This window comes from Telmatherina bonti, assembly GCF_933228915.1.
Source record: "Telmatherina bonti genome assembly, chromosome: 12".
NCBI lineage: Eukaryota > Metazoa > Chordata > Actinopteri > Atheriniformes > Telmatherinidae > Telmatherina > Telmatherina bonti.
In genome coordinates, this window is record NC_136610.1 from 14,863,524 (window position 1) to 14,887,432 (window position 23,909).

A 23,909-nucleotide genomic window follows, 5' to 3' on the forward strand; every position below is an offset into this window, starting at 1 on the left:
AAAAGCAAGAACATATGAAGACATTGCAGAGAGGGGGAGAGAGAGAGAGAGAGAGAGAAAGAAAGAAGTCAGTTTAGATTCAGTCATAGTGAAAATATTTGCTGCCACCATGTGAGGTGGACTGGAAGTACAAAGCTTCAAATTATTGCTGATGTGTTTAAGAAAACATGCCATGGTAACACTTTAGTTAACAACATACAGTGACGTCTCAGTGTATTAACTGCTTGTGTTTTCGTTGTTAAGGACTGTGGGTCTGTCCTCTCAACATACTGAGGATACCCAGCTTCTCACCAGAGGGAGATGATGAAAGCTCATGTAATCACAACGAAGGAGGCTGCAGAAAAGCAGCACTGATAGTGCAGAAAAACGACACTAATTAGCTCGCATTGATTCATAGCATCTCGCTCATTTGCATCGCCATTAGTGTGAATGAAATATTCAGTTGCATGTCCGATGTCAGATGTAATCACAGCATCACATAAAAAACATTTAAGCAAGATGTGACTAACTGTGTCATGCAGCCTTGCTGAAAAACTGTCACTTTTGTAAGATGACATGTGGAGATATGTGGAGAAAGCAACCGGGACAAAGCAGAGGAGAATCATTTTCACCAAAGCATTGCCTCTACAATTAGCAGACATAACTTCAATACATTCATGTATGTGTGTATTCTTTGCCTGTACAAGCTCTCCACCGTCAGATCCAGTTCAGAATCGTTGTACATGTAGCCTGGTATGAAGTTCTTCCATTCAGGGTTGATCAGATGTGGGGTGTCCACAACCTGATAAATGAAAAAAGCAGACATGGTTTTGTTGTTAGTCATTCCCAGGGTGAATAAATCAGATTACTCACTATCAAAACAATCTCCTCAATAATTCTTTAATCAAATTAGTATTTGTATTTATTGTATATACACTTTATATTCTATGTGGATCTGACTAGGTGTTGCCTGCAGTTACTCTGCAAGAAAGTTGGGAGAGACGTACAGCTACTGCATGGACAGGAGAAAAGTACATCAGCTTGTATTATTAACTGGTCTATTTCAAAGTCCACGAGTGTAATTTTCCCAGCCTGAATTTACTGAAACTCCATGGCATTAAAAAACCCCAGAACATTTCAGTTCTTTAAAGTCACAACTGATGCATTTAAGCCACTCTTGTCCACATCCTATGTTTTTTAAACCTGAATCTCAATGAGATTTTCTACATTACGGATCACTTAACTGCATTAAAAAAAAAAAATCACATTAGATACAAACAACATCCAAGTGAAACACAGAGCGAGTTTAGTTCTCTGGAGGCCATCCAAGGGATAGCTCATTGTGTGTAGTTTGCTCATTCAGAGGTTTTGGTTTTTAAAAATACCTTGAAAGTATGGTTAAAAGCACTTTGTGTAACAAACTCAAAAGTTACATGTCTATCACCTGGACAAAGTCACCTTCAGATTTGTTTTTTACTTCCTCTCTCGTCTATAGCTTTCAGTCAGCGTCTTAATTCTGTTTTACTTGCCTTGAAGAGCTCCTTGGTGTGGAAAGGTTCACAAATAAGTTTCTCCATGTTTCCTCCAGCAAGGAAGATGGTTGTCACTACTCCCATCAGCACCCAGGAGAAAATGAAGCTAAATCCAACACCGCTGGGAAGAAAAACAGTCATTCAGACACGACCAAAGTACAGAGCAACAACACAGCAAGGCGTAGCCGTATGATTCCAGATTACAGCTGGAATTTGCTGTTTGTAACAATGCTGACATTTTATAGGAGAAAAACAAGAAGATGTAGAATCAGTGACGGGGATAGTGTTTACAAATAATATTTCAAATGAGATATAACATTAGACAAAAACCAGAATGAAAGCCAAGCAGCTAATTTCCACCCATACTGTAATTTCCTACTTATGTTATAGTTCCACATTCATTTTATATTTTGACACCGTTAGATTCCTAGATTCAATGATTATGAATCACCAGCGTCTTGCCTATATTATGGTGTTTGTTGCATGTTTATAACCTAATTTGTTCAGTTGCAGTGATGACAACTCCCATAATTTTTCCTGTAGTATCTAGAATTTTGCTGAGATCCAGATCTATCTTTTATATCTTGTAAAACCTGTCAGAAACTTTTCCAATACTTTTTGGGTCGACGACCCTGACCATTTATTGTGGAGTTATAAGCACATTTACTAAAAACGACCCTATCTTGCAGTGAAAGAGAATTTTTCAAAAAAATTCCTGGATCCAGATTGTGATCCAGATAATTCCCTAAACGGAACGGAATCCAAGATAGACCAAGACGCAGAAAAATTTAAAAAATCATGAAAATCCAACCAGTACTTTTTACGTCATGTTGCTTATAGACAGATAATCAAACAGACATCTTAATGCCAGCAGAAACGCGACCGCCGCCACCTCCTTGGTGGAGGTAATGACCAAAATATAAAAGGCACAAAATTAAGGCAAAATAGTAAAAACAGGAGACAATAACTTTTGTAAGCTTCCCCTTCATTTCATATGTGCTTTGTTTATTTCAGAAATCTGTACCTGATAAGCTACTCAGCTGCTTAATTCTGTGGAGGCCTTCATCTATAATGTATCCTCTGAATGCTTTTTATTTGAATGCTTTTTGATATTACACATTCAAGTAGAAATTGTGATTATTTTCATACAAAGTAAAAAAAAAAAAGTGCATTAGATCTTCAAAAATATTGAATTATTATCGCATTATGGACTTACGCCATCAGCATCGTTCCTCCTGTATTGGAGATGCATCCTCGTGTTGTTGGTGAGGCGTGCTTGTCATATCCCAAAGTGCCACATAGGAGGCCAAAGTAGTTAAAGGCCAAGACCAGGACTACCATACAGCATAAAGCAATACAGCCAATCCACCTGCAAGCAATGCTGTACAGTTAGAGTTCTCACAGACGGTGGCCCACAGCTCCCAGCAGGCACATTTATTTCCTGAAACCTTTTAAACAGAAAGAAACTGGAGCTTCATGTTTACAGAGCTAAGATAAGAGGAGCACTCATGTTCCTGATGAAACCATGTCGGGTTTTTTCTCATGTTGTCACTCGAATCAATGCCGAATCAAGTTGAAATAACTGTTTCCTAAAATCACAATGAGTGCAAACAAATGCAAAGAAATGCTTGGTGAAGAACGTATTCAGAACATTTTTTTTCTCATTTTCTGTGGAACTGATAAGGTGCTAAGCTTTCATGTGTGCAAGTGTATTTATGTGTATTTTTTTCTAAGAGGCCAGTGTACCTGTAGAAATCCATTTGGTCAATTTCTGGGTAGTAGTCCTCAATCTTGGCATGTGCATGGCTGATGAAGATGGTGAAGTTAGACAGACAGCTATGCACTGGAAAAGCTTTGGATAAGCTGCTGATGTTGTTGCCAATGCCATTCACCAAATTCTGCACATCTAACAGAGAGAGAAGTTAATAGATCATTTTCTAAATGTTTAATTGGATTGAAACAAGCAAACATAAACATGAACAGTAACAGAAATATTTAATTTCTGTTTTCACAAAACGATTTAAGCCATCCCTTACTGCTGACAACGCCTCTGGTCTGTTCGATCACCATATGCGGTGTGTCATTTAAAGATGAGAAGCCCTGTAAGAGGATAAAACCAATGTCCATGTCTTCGTTTTGCAGAGATTTAGGAAATTGTTAAAAGTGGCAGATGTAAACATTAAAGTAGTTTAGATGATTTAAAATCCTCATTTCATGCCCCACACTTACCCTCTGAACAATGTCGCTAAGATCTGTTTTTACAACATCTTTCACCTTTTCAAGCTGAGGGGTCACATCAGAAAGCTAAAAATGAGCACAGAATAAACACTGATAAATACAAACAGAGGCACATGATCACAATTCTGCAGCCCTGCAGTTGCTATATAGTAGTTATAGTTTCTGACAAGATCTTCTTCTGCAAGGAGCAAAATTACAATACATTCATGTAGATGACACTCAAAAGATAAACATGATGACGGACATCTTTGTAAACATGGTGAGGTGCACCATCCTGTTATTATTGAGCCCATGTTACATAAATATACTGGATCACACTTTTCATTTCATCTAGAAACACTATCAAGTCGCATATACAAAGCTTTTATGGGGAATTTTTTCACATTCATACTTATACTAACCATTAAGAGCTCCTCATTTAAATGCATTTTAAATGCAAGGGATGGGAAAATTCACATTCCTACTTCTGAGTAAAAAGACTAACAGCAGTCTAATTGAAGAACACAAGGAGGTTTTAGCTGCTTCAGAAAGTAAACCTGTTACTTATTTTGGAAATGTGTGGACAAGGTATACTGCAGAGCATAAAAAACATCTTTGGACTGAAAAGACTAAAACTGGAGGACTTCTTCCCACTGCTGAAGATATATTTTAGAAGAACTTTAATTTATTTTAACCCAAGCTAAAGACTGGCTTTTGATTGCCTCTGACACTGATTTGGTAACAGATCACAGAAAACACATGAATGATGAGACTGAGCAAAAAACAATTGCCATGATTGCATCTGCACATTACTGATGAGATAACATACAAACTGTAGCAAGTATCTAAAGTAAAAGTGTTCTATTTATTTTCTTTTTAATTGTGAAATCTCCTAGCAAGTAATTAAATAACAATATTTATAAAAGAAATTTGTTGATGGCATAATCAGCGTGCCAGGTGGAGTTGTATTCAGGTCTTGTACCCGTGTGAAGTTGGCGCTAATCTGCAGCTGTGACAGTGACTGGCGGATGTTCTGACACAGCTGGGCTGTGGTGGCGTCTGACTCCTCGTCATGACAGCCGGGGTCATTGAGGGTACGGTTGATGCTGCTACGGAGTTGGCTCAGACTGAAGTTAAGTTTCCCCGTTCCTTCTTGGAGGACCACCAGTGACACACTGACATTCTCCAGGGCTTCCTTCGTTTCTCGCATGGCTGAAATGAGAGCGAGCGCAGATGAGACCGGGAGTGGATTTGGTCATGTTCTAGTGGAAAATCAGAACATGAGTGGAAAAGCTTTTATAAAAACAAAGACTGCTTATGCAATTTTAATTTTCGTTTTATAAAAGAGTAGAGCAGTTGTTGACGCAGTGGTCTCACTGATAATGCCTAGAATGAAAGAGAAGTAAAACATTTTGTGTCACTATCTTGAGATAACATTTCAAACTGAATAATAAGTCAGAGTAATTTCCACAAGGCCCACTTTGTGTAGCTGCCCTCTGAGTGACCCATAAAAAGTCATTAATATTTTATGTAAAATATGTTTGTAAAATAAGTCTTGTAAATCCGTCTTGGGACAGGCTAAGAAATTATTCTAACAGAAATTTTATAAAGATATAATGTTATTGCAATGCAAGTTAACTGCATTAGAAATGATGAGACAAGACGCTGGCTTGCAGTTGAACGTCTATTTTGGTAAACACAGTGCACAGGTTACAGAGAAAATCTTAATCTTTACTTCACTTGTTCTGTTCATTTCTAACTTTTTGTGCCAAAAAAAACCATAGAAAAAGAGCATTATTGGCCTATATGCATTATGGGTAATGAAGTTCTCATAGATTAACGCATAAAATCTGAGAACATTAACCTGTCTCAAACTCTGGAACAGATTCTCTCCTTTTTTTTTTCTTTTTTTTTAAATTTATTGTTGAATCATTAAATTAAATCTGTTAAACATTTAACTTAAACCTTTATGAATTAAACCATGAATTAGGAATTATCATCAACACTTGTATCATTCTTCTTCAAAGAAGTCATAACATAAAATATTATTAAGAGAATTGGAATTTAGTACAGCAGGGCAATGATTTATTTTGGTAGTAATCTATAAAATTAGCCCAATGGTTCAACTGGATGTTTACCAGACTGGCTCCAACATGAGGATTCATGCACAGAAAGAAAATTGTGTGCATAACATGTGTTTGTTACACACATACACACAACAGTTTGTGTTTGAAAACCATAACCAAGAAGCTTTGAGCTTCGAATTGCGAAAACCATATTTTGTTCTATCCATTTAATTTTTTTTGGAGATTTTCTGGACAACTATGAGCAACTGTATGGCAGCCGCTGGTTTAAGTCAACAATCAGTAGTCTGCACCAAACGTAGGCATTTTTAAACTGTGTTAAAAACAGTACCAAGCCCACACAGATGTACTTTGAAGCTTTGTGAAAACACAGATACTTAAATAAGCATTCATTTCTACTCATTCCTTCAACGTTTTACCACCTGAGAAGAACTTCTATGTTCCCTTACTACCATTTTGTTTTTTTTTTGAAGATGTGCTAAAAACACAAGTCTTCGATTAGCTACAAATGATGGGTTTGAATAATTTGCAGAAACACTTCATTTATGTTTAAAAAACTGTTCAAACAAAATAATAAGAGAGATATCACACACACACACACACACAATTTTAATAATCACTTCACACTGGGAGACACAGTCGACATGTTCAGATGCAGGTTAATGACGGTTTGGAGTTTTGGATGCCATTAACTTAAAACTGCACCAGGAGAATTTTTTATGGAAATAAAATTTCTCATTGTTTCTACAGAAACACAAGTTCAGCCCAGGCCTGGCTTTAGATGAATAATTTCAATTGATTTAACCATGTACGCTTTGATTAATTATGGCTAAAAGAATATAAAAATTCCCTAGAGCAGTTTTAATATATTGATTATTGTTCATAAAGATTTATTTCAGGGCTCGGGTAGGTTCATGTGCTCAAGGAACAGAACAAAAGGAACAAATCACAGGAGAAACACTGGTACCATAGTTCACAAAGTCAGGGATCAGAGGATTGTGGGTCATTGTTCACTTTTTGAGGTATTGTTACCTTTGATGGCTCTTTGGATTTTCACTTTATTAAAAAAACAAAAAAAAAACAAAAAAAAACATAGAATATGAAGAAACTGTGTTTTTATTTATATACAAGTTCAACGTCATACTTCTAGGTTCAAAAAGCTATAAACATCTCATAAAATGTGCACATAAGAGTATTTTATTTATCAAATCAGCTAGATGTATTGCCCTATTCATAGTGAAGTCTCTTTTTCAATAGTTTACAGCTCTCTAACAGAAACTGGAAGAAGACAATAAGTGAGTGCATGTACCTCCAGCCATATTGAGAACTTGGTTCAAGGCAGGATGGACCTCTTTATCCAACTGCTCGTGAATCATTCCTCCCAGCAATGGACCTATATCTGCAGAAAAAAAAAACAGCAAGAGATAAACTGGATTCATGTAAAATAGTTAATCACATCATTTTCATTGTGTAATTGCTGCATGAACAGACACTCATCAGGGTTTGTTTGCTTATGAACTATCTAAACCTTCATCTTCTGAACAGCTGGTTTAGAGACACCACACCTAACTTATCTGACAGTATACTATCCTTGGACTGATTTAGTAGGTGTCAACCTTTAAGAAAGAACAGCCAGCAGTAAAAAAGTAGAATGAATACTCAAGAGATGCTTCATAACAGCCACAGTTATCTAGACCCAGTTATGTCATAAATCTGTTGTTGGATGCATGGGAAATACACACAGTAAATTGAAAATAATAAGCACGATTTACAGCCAAGTGCAAGAGCTCAGTGAATCGTTTATAGTCACTTAATTCTTTATTAGAGGCAAAGAGAAGGTCTACTTACTATCTAGGTCATAGATGACTTTGTTTTTAGCGGTGGCATATTGGGATATTAGGTAATCAATTTGCTGTAAACAAGAAACAAAGCAGAGCAGAGTCTTACAAATGAGAGCGCACAAAAAATGAGTTCATTAGTTTTATCACAGATTATAACAAACTAACAAATCAGCTTTACATTATTGACAATGAAATGGAGAAAATATAAAACATGCAGTGGATTTTTCTCTTCGAAAAAGCATCTGAAACACCTAACACAACAGCAGTTGTATTTCACAAAGCTAATTTGCAACTTTTACGCACAAAACACAAGCATTTAATATTTCCCCCACCTTAGAAAAATGAAATAAAATCATTTTGTAGTTTGAGTTTCCTGTATAATTAAATTGGCACATTGGAAGTTTTTGTCTTGCAAATTCACCAAGATAGAAACACTTTTTTGCCATAATCATTTCACCACCCTACATGCAATGACACAATATAATGAAGAAATTCAGTTTCCTGTGAACAAATAAAACTTAATTAGAAGCTTATTGTTTATTATTTGAAGTTTGTGTTTCATAGAAACACAAACAAAATAGTTCTGCCTTCTTTATTAAAATCACTCTGATGTCTGACTTACCATTGGTGTGTCATTAGCAAAAGTGTGCAAGTCCCTCATGTTGCTGTTGACAAGTCGTCGTATGTTCTTCACCTGAGAGCTCAGATTCTGGTTGGCAGCATATGCACACAGCACTCCAATCCTGTAAACAAGTGGGAATCATGAATACAGTGACCTGACAGTCACACCGACTGGCCCTGCTGCTCAGTCTATACTCTATTATAAAGCACTGTTTCTCAAATGGGGGTATGCGTACCCCTTGGGGTACTTCAAGGCATTCCAGGGGGTACATTAAATTTTTTTAAAAACATTTTAAAAAAAATTTTCTTTAAATCATCCATAAATAATATAAATATATGTCAATAAATGTAAGTGTACATTCGTAAGCTGAATTTACATTTAGATGTACACCATTTTATTCCTCCCAAATTCCCAGATTCTGACGTGACTTGAACCCCACCCCTTACGAGCCATATCATATCCGTCAGTCACTGTCGTCTTGATAACACAAACAATGGAGTCCTGGTTAAAGCGTAGTAGAGATGTTTTGCCCAGTTCAAGTTTAATAAAGCGAACACAAACGACAAGATGTTGCATTTCAAGTTTTTTCTTAACCAAAAATACTTTGCAGTGGTTATTCAATTCAATTCAACTTTATCTGTATAGCGCCACTTCACAACAATGTTGTCACAGGGCATTTTACATACACAAATCAAAATACACATCATTTCGAGTGGTTAGGGGGTACTTGACTGAAAAAATATTTTACAAGTGGTACTGTGTTGCAAAGAGCTTGAGAACCGCTGTTATAGAGCAATGGTGATAACACGTCATCAGCAGTAGAGGTCAGTGTTCACCGCCTTACATGCATTTACTCTGAACACCTGTAGAGCTTTATTTCCTCGATAGTGTGAGTAGTGCAGCAAACTTATCTTTTAGTTATTTAAAAAGGATCATTTTAATCAAATTTAGATAGTGTCATGAACATTATGTTATAATTTGTTAGGCATGGCCTTAATAAAATCATGAATAACAACTAGGAACTTCCTGCAATACTACATGTTGAGTGGAATAAAAAAAAAAAAAACATACTAAACTGCTATAGTGGTCATTGAGGTATTGGTTTTTTTCTTTACCATCTAGCATTTGGGTATAGGCTGTTATCTAATATTTGTGTATTTAAAAAGAGATCATTTTTAATTTACAGTTTCTCCCACATTTTAGAGATCCCAGTATGTCAACATTTAGCTGAATGGTCCTATCCATTTAATCTGAGGTCCCCAGGTTGTAAACATGCTCAAATTAAATGTGAAAACACAGAATTGCAGACCATTAGAGTGAGCCTCCTGTATACTTCAAACAGAGCTGAGTACCTCACTATGAGGCTTAATTAGCTTGAGCAACATCAAGGGAAAGACATCCCATAATATTAAGCTGTTTCCATGACTCACTGGCATCCCAGCTGAATTTCCTGTGCAACATCTCACAAGTACCCAAGCACCGCGCATGTAAATGTATATGTATGTCCATTAAGTACGGTTAGAGGTGTTGAGGCGATTCATTTCAGGTTGAACAACTTTTTTGCTTTTTTTATTTATGGATTCTATCGAAATCTAGATACATACAGCACAATGAATTTCTCCGAGAAATACTTGTCGAAAAACACAAGTAGAATAAGCAGCTTTATGAATGATGTAAGATGACTTGCAGAGACGAATAACAAAAGGACTGACTCAGATGCCACTAGGAAGGTTTAGATCAATAGAGATGAATCAGGCTGTTGTGACTCACTGTATAAAAAGGCAGTGGTAGTGTGTTTGTGTCTTTGTAAGCGGAACAGCAGCTTGTATGTGATGCAGTGATGGTAGTGTGTGTCATTCATCTTTACAGCCATGCGAGCAGCAGCCTGTATTGCAGCCACAGGTTTCCATTGTGGATTGATTTATCTTTGCTTATATTCTAACTAAAAAAACTTTCACATCAGAGATAATTGTTTGTTTCTACATTCAACATTTGCTGCTTTGGAGAATTACTGTATGCTGATTAGGAAAATTTAGATGTAAGTTTCCTCCTGTCTTGTTGAATGTCTACATGTTGGGTAGCTGCCACAGCATCTCCTGTCTGAATAATAGTGCAGAATCAAAGAAAACAAAGAAAACCCCAATTCCAATGAAGCTCAGAGGTTGTGTGCAATGTAAACAGAAACAGAAAGCAATGATTTGCAATTTTTTTTTTAACCTATTTTCATATAAATACACCATAAAGACAAGATGCACTGCATTAAAACTTGTGTAATGTAATTACTATGTAAAATATATTGTCACATGGGGAAAGGAAGACTTCATAAAAAGGGAGCTTTCCTTTTCCCTTTCGCCTCATGCATGCTTAGGATGGGGAATTGGATCTAAGTCAAAATTTGATGCAATCTCTCGGTTTCTCTCTTAGCTAGGCTATTTATTACAAACTGGCTTGAACTGATGTGTCTGTATTATGCCCTGAAGTAACACTGTTGTGAAGTAAATTATATTCAGCTTTCTTTGGATACAAAGAAAGCTGAATATAATTTAGTTAATTAAACCATTGCCATTTAAGACAATTCGTCCACAAGTGCAAGTTAAACTCGACCATGCAAAGTAAAAGTCACATATCAAAAATACCCATAGACCATGTCAGCTTCTCTGGGCCTGTGCTCATATGTGATGCACTGAAGCAAAGTGGAAAAGCGTACTGTGATCTGACGATTCAACATTGGAAATCATGGATGTCCTGTCCGCAGGGCCAATGAAGACAATGACTGTCTAGGTTGTTGACAGGTCAAAGTTCACAAGCCATCATCTGTGATGGTACGGGTGTGAGTTAGTGTCTATGGCATGTGTATACACTTCTGTGAAAGCACCATTCACACTGAAAGGTAAGTATAGGCTGTGATGGACTGGAGACTTGTCCAGGTGAACCTGCCTCTCACCCAATGATTGCTGGGATAGGGTCCAGGTTCCCATGGCACTGGACTAAGCGGTTTAGAAAATGGATGAATGGATGGATGGATGGATGGATGGATGGATGGATGGATGGATGTTGTTTTTAGGGACCTCCCTGCTTATTTCAGCAAGACAATGCCAAGTTACACTCTGCACGTGTTAGAACAGACCTATCTCCCATTGAAAATGTGTGACACATTACAAATGGAGACCCTGAACTGTTCAGCAACTGAAGTTGTACACTCAGCAAGAATGAGAAATAATTCTACTGACTAAGCTACAACTTTTAGTGTCCTCAAGTCCCCAAAGACTTATCCAGTGTTGTTATGTGGAAAGTGATGCAACACAGTGGTAAACATGCCCGTGTCCCAGCTTTTTCAGAATGTGTTGAAGGCACATTTTTTGTGGAAACTGATCCCCCACTAGCTGATCTGAGCCACAAAGGAAGGTAGTAACAGTGGTACAAAGGTAAGGGAGGCTGGGCATTGGAGAACACACTGTTGTTTAGCTATTGAATGATGATGACTTGTGTATAAGCTTAGGATACACTGCCTGTCTGGTGTGAAGTACCAAAGAGGAATGGTGGTGGATTAACAAGGATGTTTGTGTCCAGACAAGGCACAACTGGTGTATGAGAAGTGTGTTTACATGGATGGATTGTATCAAGGTGGCACCTATGTAAATGCAACGAACAAGCATTTTCAGCAGACAAGATGTCACGGATCTCACCTGTCTGTTGTTGTAATGTTGTTGATGAGTGTGACAAGTAAAAAACTGACAATAACTACTTTGTTGCATTTTTTTTTTCTTTCAAACAGTTAAATTGTTGTATGTTGTGCATGTCTTATTTGTGTACAGACTATAGTTATCAGGCTAAATATGCTAAACCACTGCCACAGTCCTTAAATAACAAATGTGTTCTGGGGTCATGTGCCGCCTTTGGGAGAGAGACTCTTTCATCTGTATGGCACTAAGCTGAAATATTCATTCATTCATTCATTCATTCATTTTCTGAACCGCTTATTCCTATTCAGGGTTGCGGGGAAGCTGGAGCCTATCCCAGCTGGCTTTGGGCGACAGGCAGGGTACACCCTGGACAGCTCGCCAGTCCATCGCAGGGCCAAGCTGAAATATGTCTGGTGCAATTGTGATGATGTTTGCTGTAAATACTGAGTGGGCTAACAGAGTAAACACCATCATCGAATGAGTGAAACTTAATGAGAAACCAAGCCAAACAACTAGACTGGAGCACAGCGAAGTGGAGCCATTTGTGACCAAGGGGAGATTCAAAATGGCTACTTTGACAACAAAAGCCTTTTGTCTAACAACTTCTCTGCCTTCACTGCATCTCTTTCTCACCCACAACTACGATATTTGATAGACCACTGTGTTATTGTAATTAACAACATGGACACAATTTTCTTCTGATTGTTTGTATCCTCTCTTGTTTTTGCTGTTGCTTACACTTCTGTCTTATGTCTCCGTCTGCTCTGACTGCCCTCTTTTACTTCACCTGTAATTCTGTAAACAAGCACAGAGAATGTGTTTCTATAAACTCATATTTTTTCCCACCATCATCCATGTATCTCCTTTATTCTCCTCTTCTTTCTCCTCTGTTCTCATTCTCCCTCTCCCTCTACCCACCTCCCTCTCTTGTCTTTGTCTCTCACTCACTTCGTCTCCCTCCTGGTGTCCAGCAAGGTCACTGGAATCTAGTACTGAACAAAGAGCCTTTGAGGAAAAAGCCAGGATATTTGCAACAAGCTGTGGAGCTCATAACTGTGCATAATAGTAAAGGTTTTTTTTAATATAGTACTTGAAAAGTAAAGGAAATTAAAAAGAAGATAAATCTGACAAAGAAAAAACAGATATGTTTTCTCTGAAAAGGTTAGAACTGACGGAGGCTAGCACTGGCGAACAGAAAACTCAGAAATGAACTCGCCAAACATTTTTTTCTCACTTATGCTAACAGTGCTTGATTTAAGGTAAAAAGAAACATGTCAGCCCCTGCCAAAAAAAAAACCAACAAAAAACTGGACCCCCTACTTAAACCCTTTAACTTTAACCTTTTCTGACTTAAAGTGGAACTATTATGTGCATTTCAGGCTAATTTATTTTTATTTCTGAGACCAGAAGGGCTGGGATTGATCGAGTTATTGTCACAAATTCCTTTATTTACTTCAGACGACCCTCTCCGTAGGCTGTCAGATCAGCCTGTGGGCAAAACGAGTGGATTGAGACTCTTCCGCATTAAGCCCCGCCTCCCGCCACTGCGCTACATCGGAAGCGCGCACCGCACCTGCTTTCGCCGTCATTGTAACATCTCATAAACAGAAGGATTAGGCTCATATGAACTCAATAAAAAAAAACTAAATACAATGTCAACACATAGCATACAGCCCTACATGTTGGAACCTGAATCAGACCCTGAAAACGAAGTGGAAAACAGCAACCCACAGCAACGAATGCAGCAGGATGTCTCTCTTTGGTAAACTCACCAACCATCGTTCGAAATAACTTTATCCAACGTTTTCCACCCACCTGACGTATTTGTACATGCCCTTGTTAACCAGTAGAAGGTAACCAATCACCGAGGACGTCACAAGGATTTCGAAGTAGATAAAACTCTCTATAAACGACACGTTTTTCGTCGCCATGGAAACCAAATGGAGAGAGTGCTGGAACTCAAACTCAAACTCAAACATGCGTTTAGGTGATAAAAAAACAGTGCCGTTCACATGTCTGATAAGGATTCAACACTGTAACACTGTAGAAAGCTCAGAAAACTCCGAATACCATAATAGCACCCCTTTAAAGATTTTTGTTCATAAAATACTTTAGATTTAGATTAGAGGGACCTTTCCTCTGTATACACACCATCCATCAGTTATTCTGGCGACTTTGTGAATTGGAGCCATTGGCTTGTTGCACGACATCATCACATTTCTCTGCAACTCCTGAGCTGACCCACTACCTTTAGCCATGGCGTATGACTGGATGACTTTTAGTGTGCCTCGTTTTGACCACAGGGGATAATTCAAACACAACGAGAGGAGAATTTACTCCTAACATCTCTGGAAAAGGGCTTTAATTCCTGTTTGAGAAAAAGCCAAATGACACATGAAACTCTTCCCTAAGGGTTGAAACCTCACAACAGCAGATAAAGAAGAGCATTGGACTAGTACAGTGCCCTAGAATCTAGGCCACTACTGGGGGGTGGGAAGTGAGTGTTACATGGTCTGGTGGCTCCATAGCTTTTACAAACTCCCAACAATAGCCTGCATTCAGAATAGCTGTAGTTGTGAGGCTGGGACAGTCGCCTTTCAGCTCCTCCCTTGTTTCACACTGTTAGAGTTGGACCTCTGCTTTACAGCTCTGAAAAAGGAAAAGTACTGTATTCTATAACTTCATGATAGTGTTGTAGTAAAACAGCGATGCAATAAAACAGACGGTACGAGGACCCTTTTCTGTATTGTGTTACACAAAGTGTTAATCAAGATGTTATTCCGAAGAAAATTCTGGGAAATTTAATTTTTAATCATAAAAATGTGAAGATTTTCTGTGTTGATCCTACTCGAATGACATGTATTCAAAAGTTCATGAGGACAGATACATTACAGCTTGTTTTGTGTGAACATATGTGGGACAATGAATTTGCTGACTAAAAAATGTAGAGCCAGAACAATGATATGAAAACATCTTGTGTTCCTCTTCCCCCTGGACATCCTTTCTTTACATATTTTCAAATAAATGATTTGACATCTTGTCAAGAGATCATAGAAGCAACTTTACCACCACTTTATTCCATTTAATCAGTCTCTCTACTCCAAAAACTAGTTTAAAGCCATTATTTTGCTTTTTAAATGGCTATATTTATTTTATTACCTGCTATTAAACATTATGTAAGTTAAACATTTACCTTCTTTGTCATAATTTCATTCAGCCATTACCGTAATTTTCTTTTTTCGTGTGCAGTCTTTTTTGGTCCTCTGCAATCTTGCCAGGTTACAGTCTGAACTCCCAGTGCTGCATCCTAGTGCAGCATTGTGTGCAATAAAGAATTCAACCAGACAATGAATACTTCAACAATATGGCTCCAAGGCCCTTGATTTTAGTTTGTTCTGTCTATTATTCTCCTCATAAGTACCTTGTGCAACTTACTGCACATTCTATCTAAAGCCTGCCAGCTGTAGTTTAAGGAAGACTTGTCTTGGAATGATGTAGCTGAAATACAAGTTTCAGCTGGACAGCTTACAGGGCAAAGTGTTCTTGTGCAAGCCACCTAAAGGTCACTGAATTACATACATATATTTAGAAATTAGCCATGGAAGATACAGTATTATTAATGTCCTGTAAAAAAGATTCCATCCCTCTATGTGTCTAGACAGATAGATAGATAGATTTTATTGTGTTTGTAACATTTTCATGTTCAACAAGTGCTGATCGGTTCAAGGTGGAAACTCACACTATCATAGGATAAGTAATAAAAACAAGTATAAAGGGAAAAAATTAAAATGTTACTAATAAAGTAACAATAAAGAACTAAAACAAAATAAATAAAACCTTGAGTAGATCCATCGGATTATTTTAAAACGAGTCATCATGACCTATAGTCCACTCACATTGTCGTACCTCTCCCCCATGAGCAGCTTCTTGTGCTTATGGTTATAATTGTTGAGTGCATTTATGATTGTGGAATAAAAACTCTTTTTCAGCCTGTTTGTCTGTGCTCTGATTGTTCTGTGTCGCCGTCCTGATGGTTAAAGTTCAAGCAGAGATTGTCCGGGGTGTGACGTGTCCCTGATGATGTACTGGCCCTTCTTGAGACAGTGGAAACTGTGCAGTTGTTCTAGTGTAGAGAGAGGGGAGCTGACGATCTTCTGGACCGAGTTTATGACCCTCTGAAGTGCTTTTCTCTGGGCTGCTGTGCTGCTGGTGAACCATACGCCGATGCAGTATGTCAGGATCCTCTCTATGGAGCACTGGTAGAAACACAGCAGGTCTATTTGATTGATGTTGTTCTTTCTCAGCACCCTGAGGAAGTAAAGTCTCTGCTGGGCCTTTTTCAGCAATTCAGAGGTGTTTGTGATCCAGGTCAGGCCTTCCTCAATGTGGACCCCCAAGAACCTAAAGTCTGCTACTCTCTCTACACCAACCCCATTGATAGAAAGTGGAGACATGACCGTTTTTTTCCTCCTGTAGTCCATGATCAGCTCCTTTGTCTTTGGGGTGTTAAGGAGCAAACGATTATCCTTACACCACCCTCATCCCTATAGGTCGACTCATCCCCCTCAGCAATGAGTCCCACCACTGTGGTGTCATCTGCGTATTTCACTATGGTGTTACTGTGTTAAGTGGGGATGTAGTCGTGAGTATAGAGTGTAGAGCAGGGGGCTCAGCACAAAGCCCTGTGAGGAGCCAGTGCTGATGGTGAGGGCCGTGGATGTATGTTGGCCTATCCTGACCCTCTGGCTGCAGTCTGTTAGAAAGCTGTTTATCTACAGATGGAGAGTGGAACCCTAAATTTTCAAGTTTTTCCACAAGTTTGTAGGGAAAGATAGTGTTGAATGGCGAGCTGTAATCCACGAAGAGCATCCGAACATAATTCCCCTGCTGCTCCGGGTGGGCCAGTGCAGCATGGAGGGCTGTGGCCACAGCGTCTTCCATGGATCTGTTTGCCCTGTAGGCAAACTGGGGAGAGTCAAAACCTGGGGGCAGGAGCGATGTTATATGGCTCCAAACCTGTTTTTCAAAACACTTCATCACTATGGATGTTAGTGCCACTGGCCGGTAGTCTTCCACCCTGGATATGTGGGCTGTCTTTGGAAAGGGCACTATGATGGACAATTTCAGACACAAAGGGACGGTGGACAGAGCCAGGGACCAGTTGAAAATCCTGGTAAAGATTCCAGCCAGCTGATTAGCAGTCTTTCAGAACACGGCCAGGTATGCCTTTCTTGTGTTAATGGACCTCAGCGTCTGCCTGACTTCACTCTCCTCAATGTTTAACAAATGGCTACATTTAAAACAATGATTTAACAACAGTTACTTTTCTGATTTTTATAATCACAGCAATCTAGGGTTGCCACCCGTCCCGTAAAACACGGAATCATCCTTTAATTGACGGAAAAATGCTGCATTAAGGATTGAACCAATATGGGATGCACTTCGCTCCACATTTTCATAACTTTTGAACCAGCAGATTAACGTGTTGCGGTGGTGACACCCATACAATAATTGAACTTGCCCAACTATCAGTGACCACGGTATAGATTATATGAATTTGTCATCCCACTCCTCCCCTCTTACCGCATGGAGGGGAAGAACAAAGAATTCGATAGTTTCTAATGAAGCATTTCAATCTTTTAAGTTTGATTAATTCATCACTCATTTACTTCAGACACAAGCACAAAACATGCTGTTGTCATGCCATGTCACCCCCCAGAGAGCTGTCGTGCGAGTCCCTTATTTTAATTTATGAAAGGTGTGACTGGAACAAATATTAGCATCATTTGGACAGCAAAAATTCACATAAGTTTTAAAAATTTTTGTTGACTTTTATGCTCTTTGAATCTCGATAGATTACTATCTTTTGATTGAGAGACATTGTAAATATGGCAACTCTCTCAGTATTAAGACCATGAATTCCAAAAATTCATGGTCTTAATACTTGATAAAACTACCAGTTTAGCTTCGTGAAACAGACGAAGAGATGAACAGACCAGGATTTTTTTTCGTTTTGATCATTGGGCAAACACACAATACATCACTTAAATTGGCTGGAAGAATAGAAAACTTTTCCAACCACAGACACAACTTTTACGCTGCTGATGTTATAAGATCTATTCCTTCTCCTGCCAAGTCCCTAGCTAAAACACAGACACAAAGAAATGAAAGACAGGCCTATCTGCATTAGAAATGCTATTTCTGGACGATAAATCCTCCAAGCCAACCCTCTGGGAGATAGAGAGCACCTCTAAGCCATAAACCACATCACTGAGCCCTGCAGCTTTGCCTTCCCATATCTTTTTCTCTCCCTAGCAGCAATATTATACTACAAATGTCCCCAATAGATTTGCTAAGAACTTGACCAGGTTTGTGAACAACAATTAGTTTCACCATGGAGAATACTGAATTGCCGTGTTGATTTTTCCACATGCACACAAGAGTCCATAGAGCATGAAAGACCCCAAGATGGGAAAAAAATCCAACAATAGCTACAAATAAATTGAATTAAGTGGATTTCAGTATAACACAGAAGGGGGAGATTCAGGAAAATTAAATGTGTACAGAAAACGTGATAAATTATGTGATGGGATGCATTTTCATTTCTGACCTAAATCTTTGGACCAAAATCTTTGCTCAGCAGTGTTTTGTTTAAATCTGTCGAGAACCTGCTTTGTTAATGAGAAACTGACAAATAAAAAAACTATAATAAATCTATTTCAACAGAAAATAATAAACATCAAATTTCAGGGACAGCTAATCAGAAATTAGAGTGCAAAAACATATTCATGTAAAATAAAAAATATTAATTTGATTAAAAAAAAAACCAAAACAGTCTTGTACGTCTGGTTTCCTGTTGGAGCCTAAAATTGGGTCCAAGGAAAATGAATGCTCTTTGTGAGGCTTATTGTTGCTCTAACACCACTGGTCCACACTTCTCTGCATTATAATACAGACAACGTTTAAAATACACTGATTATGTAAAGTGTGAAACACATTATGTTTCATTATGTTGACTTTAAAACTGATATAAGGTTACTACCGCTGGATAATATGAGGTGAAAACACATGCGTTGGTGTGTCGTGATATGCGTGTGTTGTATGTTGTGTGTTGGCATGTTTGGTTGGTTCCTGATCTAAGGGATTTGTAAAAATGTTTTTATCTTCTTTTATTTGTTCATTATATTTTTATTAGTTTTTTGGGATGAAAAGTGCTTTATACATATAGATTGATTTGCTAAGATGCAAACTGTTTTGCTCTTTTTGACTGAGGTAAGCTTTTATTATTGTAATTTATTTCCTTTCAAGCTAATTTAACCTTTGTTAGGCTTAGATTGGATTTGGTTTATCAGATTTACATGTAAGAATCATACTGACATATGAAGTGATGGAAAAAGCAGTCACAAAATTGAATATGAATACATACAGAACTAACAAACTTTCACTATAACAAACATTGATGCAAATCATTTAATTGACTCTCTTCTGTACAAAATCACTGCATGGATGTATGGCTACTGCTTGAATTTGTCAAATAAACATATCAAAACTTTCAAAACAGATAAAAAATACAACAGAAACGTACAGCTGGAGAAACAGAATCCGTGCAGCAAGAGAGAGGCGTGAAAAAACCCTCTGTGTAAAACGTCATGGCGTGTTAATAAAAAAATTGAATTCAGGATGATTAAAAAAAAGAATACAAGGTGTTATAAGGCAAAACTTCAGAAATAAACACAGAAAGTACTTTTTATCCAGCAGTCTTTAAATATATTCTCTTTTCTGTTTTCTTTACTCTGTTTTCAAAGAGATGATTTTTTTTTTCTTTCACGTTTCCCAGACTTATAAATTCATCATACATGAACAAACCTGTTTCTAAGCCTGGAATAAGTTCCTTGTAAGGACTTCCCAGTAACCTGACATTTAGTCAATAAATTACATCTTCATCGTTATGTCTTTTCATGACAGAATAAACCTAAAGTTCATCACACTATTAATCAATCCTCTAAAAATACACACACACGTGATGGCTCCCCAAGGGAAGCTGTTAACTGAGAAATGTGTGGGTTACAGGAAGCAGAGGATGTGTACGTCTGTGTTGGCCTGTGTGTGTGTGTGTGTGTGTGTGTGTGTGTGTGTGTGTGTGTGTTAGAAGTAACTAATTAGGTGCTTCTTTCTAGATTTGTCTTTGAGAAAGCATGAATATGTATATGAATTTGTTTCAGTAAAGTGGATGTTTGAAAGTCCATTCTGTAATGCTGTAAGATGATTAATTGCGACTTTATAAACAAATAAAGTAGTTTGTTCAAATCTTGAATGTCAGTAAGAAGTATTTTCAGTAGGGATGCACCAATCCACTTTTTGGGAGTTCCAATCCGATACCAATATCTGAATTTTGAAAATCTGCCGATACACAAAATCTGTTTATGTGAACATTATCGCGACTATGGTTATTACTGCTGTTATACTTTTGTAAGATTTCATTAGGTTGTAATAAATGACCCATCTTTACTGAAGTTACCTCACCAATACAAAAATAACGTTACAAATCTAACGATATCAACAAGTTTTATTTTAATTTGGCACATTTTACCTAAATACAACTATAAATGTGTGGTTTTGAAACAAAGATCTAGCTTTTAGTAGTGTAACAAAACATGTCACATTTTTACATTCAAGGCATTTATTTCTTTTAAAACATGTCATAAGCATGTCATCAAACACATCTGCGCTAGCTTGACTGGTGTGGTATCGGCACACTTTTATTAATACCAAGTATGAGTACACACTCTTGGTATTGAGTCTGGTCAGTGTGTCCCTAATTTTCAGTTTGTAAACAAGGCATACACTGTAACATCACAGACAGGAAAATACTCTAGACAATACATAGCTGTGTAGAAACATAAATTTAGGTCAAAGCTGCGAACAATTCAAGTACTGATTTGAGTTACACTCTGGAAATTCACTACAAACCTCTTAAATGTGTGTAGTTCTCAGAGAAGCAGCAACCAAAAACTTTAATGTGCAGCTAAATGTACAGCAGTGTTTACATGTTGCACAATCCTGCCATAAAGTGACTGTGATGTTACAGTCCCCAAACATGCAAACACATTGCAGGGACTATACTGTATGCTGGTGTAAATGCCAAAAGTCATGTGCAACACTGCAAATTAATTTTGATATTGCTTAAAAGCATACAGCAGAGATGATTTTGTTTTAAATTCTCAGCTTGACAACAGACCAAAAGTAAACAGGTGTAGAAACAACTGTTTCCACACAGTCAAAGGCTGTTATTTTAGGTAAAAGATGCATCACTCAGGATATCTTTCTCAAGATTTTATTCTTATCATCCAAATAAACTGAGCAGATCAGCTTTAGCTGATGACTTTCCCGTTATGTCCTGCTCTTTCTTCTGCTTTTTTTCCGGTGTAGACTCTGGGAGCTGGATTCAAGTACCGTCTTCCAATAAAGCTAGACAAGTGATGCATTTTTTCCAACCATTAATTAGGCCAATTCATTAATAAGTTAGCAGAACTTAGAGCTTACGTCTTGTCATATGAATAAGACAGGAACTGTAGAGAGACCTGAATTTCATTAGTTTTCATTACACCAAAAAGGCTGCACACTGTATGTAAATTACGCCAGGAACTACATTTTTTGTTTGTGTGTGTTTTTGAAACAATATGGGTCCCTTTAGTGAGGTGGAAATGAACTAACCCAGGTAGGAACAAAGCTTCTACAATAGCTAGCAGTATAACTATGTTAAACACGCTATGGAGCTCATGTATTTCAGCTCTTCAATACTTTTCTCTCTGCAGCACTGCCATACCTGGTGCATAAGGGCTTAAGAGAAAGAAAAATAAGATCCTTGAGTCAAGTAAGAACCATTCGAAAAGGAAAAATCATTCATATGGTAAAATGTTCATTCTAGTTTGACAGAGCTGAATAAGAACGGATTGCAGTCTGATGGCATTTAGATTCCTCGTCTAAAGAAAAGAAGATAAGAAACCTCTATTGCCATTGTGTTCAGATAATAATGACATTTTAAGACATTCCCAGCAGAGTGCAAATCAGAACACCCATATAATCCATTAAAACACAAGCAGGTAACCACATTGCATATCGTGTCTGCATCATTGATTTCTAAAGGCAGGCAGTCATGTACTGAAGGTGCAGACTAAAATAATAATAAACTATTGTGCTATGTTGTGTTCTGTGCAACACTGACTGCTTGGTAAAAGAGGTTCAGGGGCTCAGCCTGTGGAAAGGACTTTCCCCTCAATAAACATAAAAAATAAACATTCTAAACATATGTGAAATTACAAATACTTTATGGGATATTTTATTTTATTTTATCCCAGCACTGATTCCTACGATACATAGATTCTCATTATAGATTAATACTTTATGATTATACAATTTATACAATTCATGTTTAATGCATACTGCTGGATGTAATTTCTACAGTAGCATTAATTAGACTCCATATCATTAGCACAGTAAGTGTTATAAAACACACAACTCTTAGACCCTTTGTTTAATGTTGTTAGACACCCAAGGACTGAAATAGATAGTTAAAGTACATACTGGGTAACAGCATGGGGCAGGTATCTTCCACTTGGCTGCTAGAGAAGAAATCATCTTCTGTCTTATCAGTATTCGAATCCAAGCAAGTGTCATGTTGAATCACAGCAAATTGAGAGACTGAAAAAGCTTTGGATATTATTGTAATAATGTATAATGTGGCTTTGTAGCTAGCAGACATTACGCTATCTATGCATCTGAGTTAAAAGGTGATCAATTATGAACGCTGTCATATGCACATCAGCTGCTGAGAAGCTATTATGGAGCTAAGCTATGGCAACAGTGGCGGTCACATTTACAATGATTTTTTGTGGGCATACAATGATTTCCCTCTAATTTTCAAACAAACTGAGGATATTCGACCAAAAAGACATTACCTACACAGAAACGTATGGGGCAAGCTGTAGCTCAGGAGTAACAGCAGTTGTCTCCCAACTGGAAAGTTGAGAGGTCAATTCCAGGTTTCTCCTTATGTGCCAAAGTGTTCTTAGTTAAGACAATGAACCCCAAACTGCCCTATGCCCCTGTTGGGGTATGAGTGTGTGTGGGTAAACATGTGGGTGACATGTTTGTGTCTGTGGGTGACATGTTGTGAAAAGAACTTCGAGTGGCTGACATGACTGGAAAAGTGCTATATCAGTACACTTTAGCTTTTAAAATATTGTACTCTGACATAGTGAATATATTAAATATATAACTAATATATAACTAATCCAACTGGGCATGTCTGTACCACTGAATAATGCTAAATCTACACAGTCAAATGTGATATGTTTTATCAAATTAAAAACAAAGAATACCCTCATGATGCTTGTGTAACATGGGCTTATTAGTGTATCTTCATAAAACCAGAGATAAGCCGCTTTTAAGTAACAAAATTAAATCAGTCATGTACATTTACATGATTGCATTAATATCACAAGTCATCTGTTAGCTTGACTCAACTGGCTGTTGGCTGTGGCTGTAAAGGATGGTAATTAATTTACCTCTACCACTTTCATGTTTCATTAGCTTTTATCTGCAATCCTGAAATGTACTTAAAGCTGAAAGTAGAGTCAGCCCATGGTGTTGAGATGTCGTATCTTTTATATTATCATTATATTATATTATTGTCCTTTATATTATCATCATTAATTTTATATTCATTCATTTTATATTATCATTATTATCATTCATTATGTTAATATTTTTATATTATCATATTTCATATTATCATTCAGATTTTTATTTTAGACTGCATTTACATATTAAACTGCAATGTGCTTTACCAGAAAAGTTGTTCATCTGAATGCCTGCGATCTTTTTGAATTGCACTGACTGACTTAAAAAAAAAAAAAAAAAAAAGTCCTTTTGTTATATTTTCCACCACA

General features: G+C 37.5%; 1 protein-coding gene across 1 annotated transcript in view; it reads right to left on the minus strand.

The window, feature by feature from the left end:
* The window catches only part of prom1a (prominin 1a), a gene marked incomplete at both ends in the record, with an annotated part of 72,362 nt that overhangs the window by 12,601 nt on the left and 35,852 nt on the right, over positions 1-23,909 (minus strand). Inside the window, 11 exons of the mRNA XM_079250618.1 lie at positions 678-781; positions 1,509-1,632; positions 2,728-2,880; positions 3,258-3,417; positions 3,548-3,611; positions 3,741-3,815; positions 4,711-4,940; positions 6,845-6,868; positions 7,122-7,211; positions 7,661-7,724; positions 8,276-8,396. Coding sequence (XP_079106744.1) covers positions 678-781; positions 1,509-1,632; positions 2,728-2,880; positions 3,258-3,417; positions 3,548-3,611; positions 3,741-3,815; positions 4,711-4,940; positions 6,845-6,868; positions 7,122-7,211; positions 7,661-7,724; positions 8,276-8,396 — 1,209 coding nt within the window. The remainder of the gene's footprint in view (positions 1-677; positions 782-1,508; positions 1,633-2,727; positions 2,881-3,257; positions 3,418-3,547; positions 3,612-3,740; positions 3,816-4,710; positions 4,941-6,844; positions 6,869-7,121; positions 7,212-7,660; positions 7,725-8,275; positions 8,397-23,909) is intronic.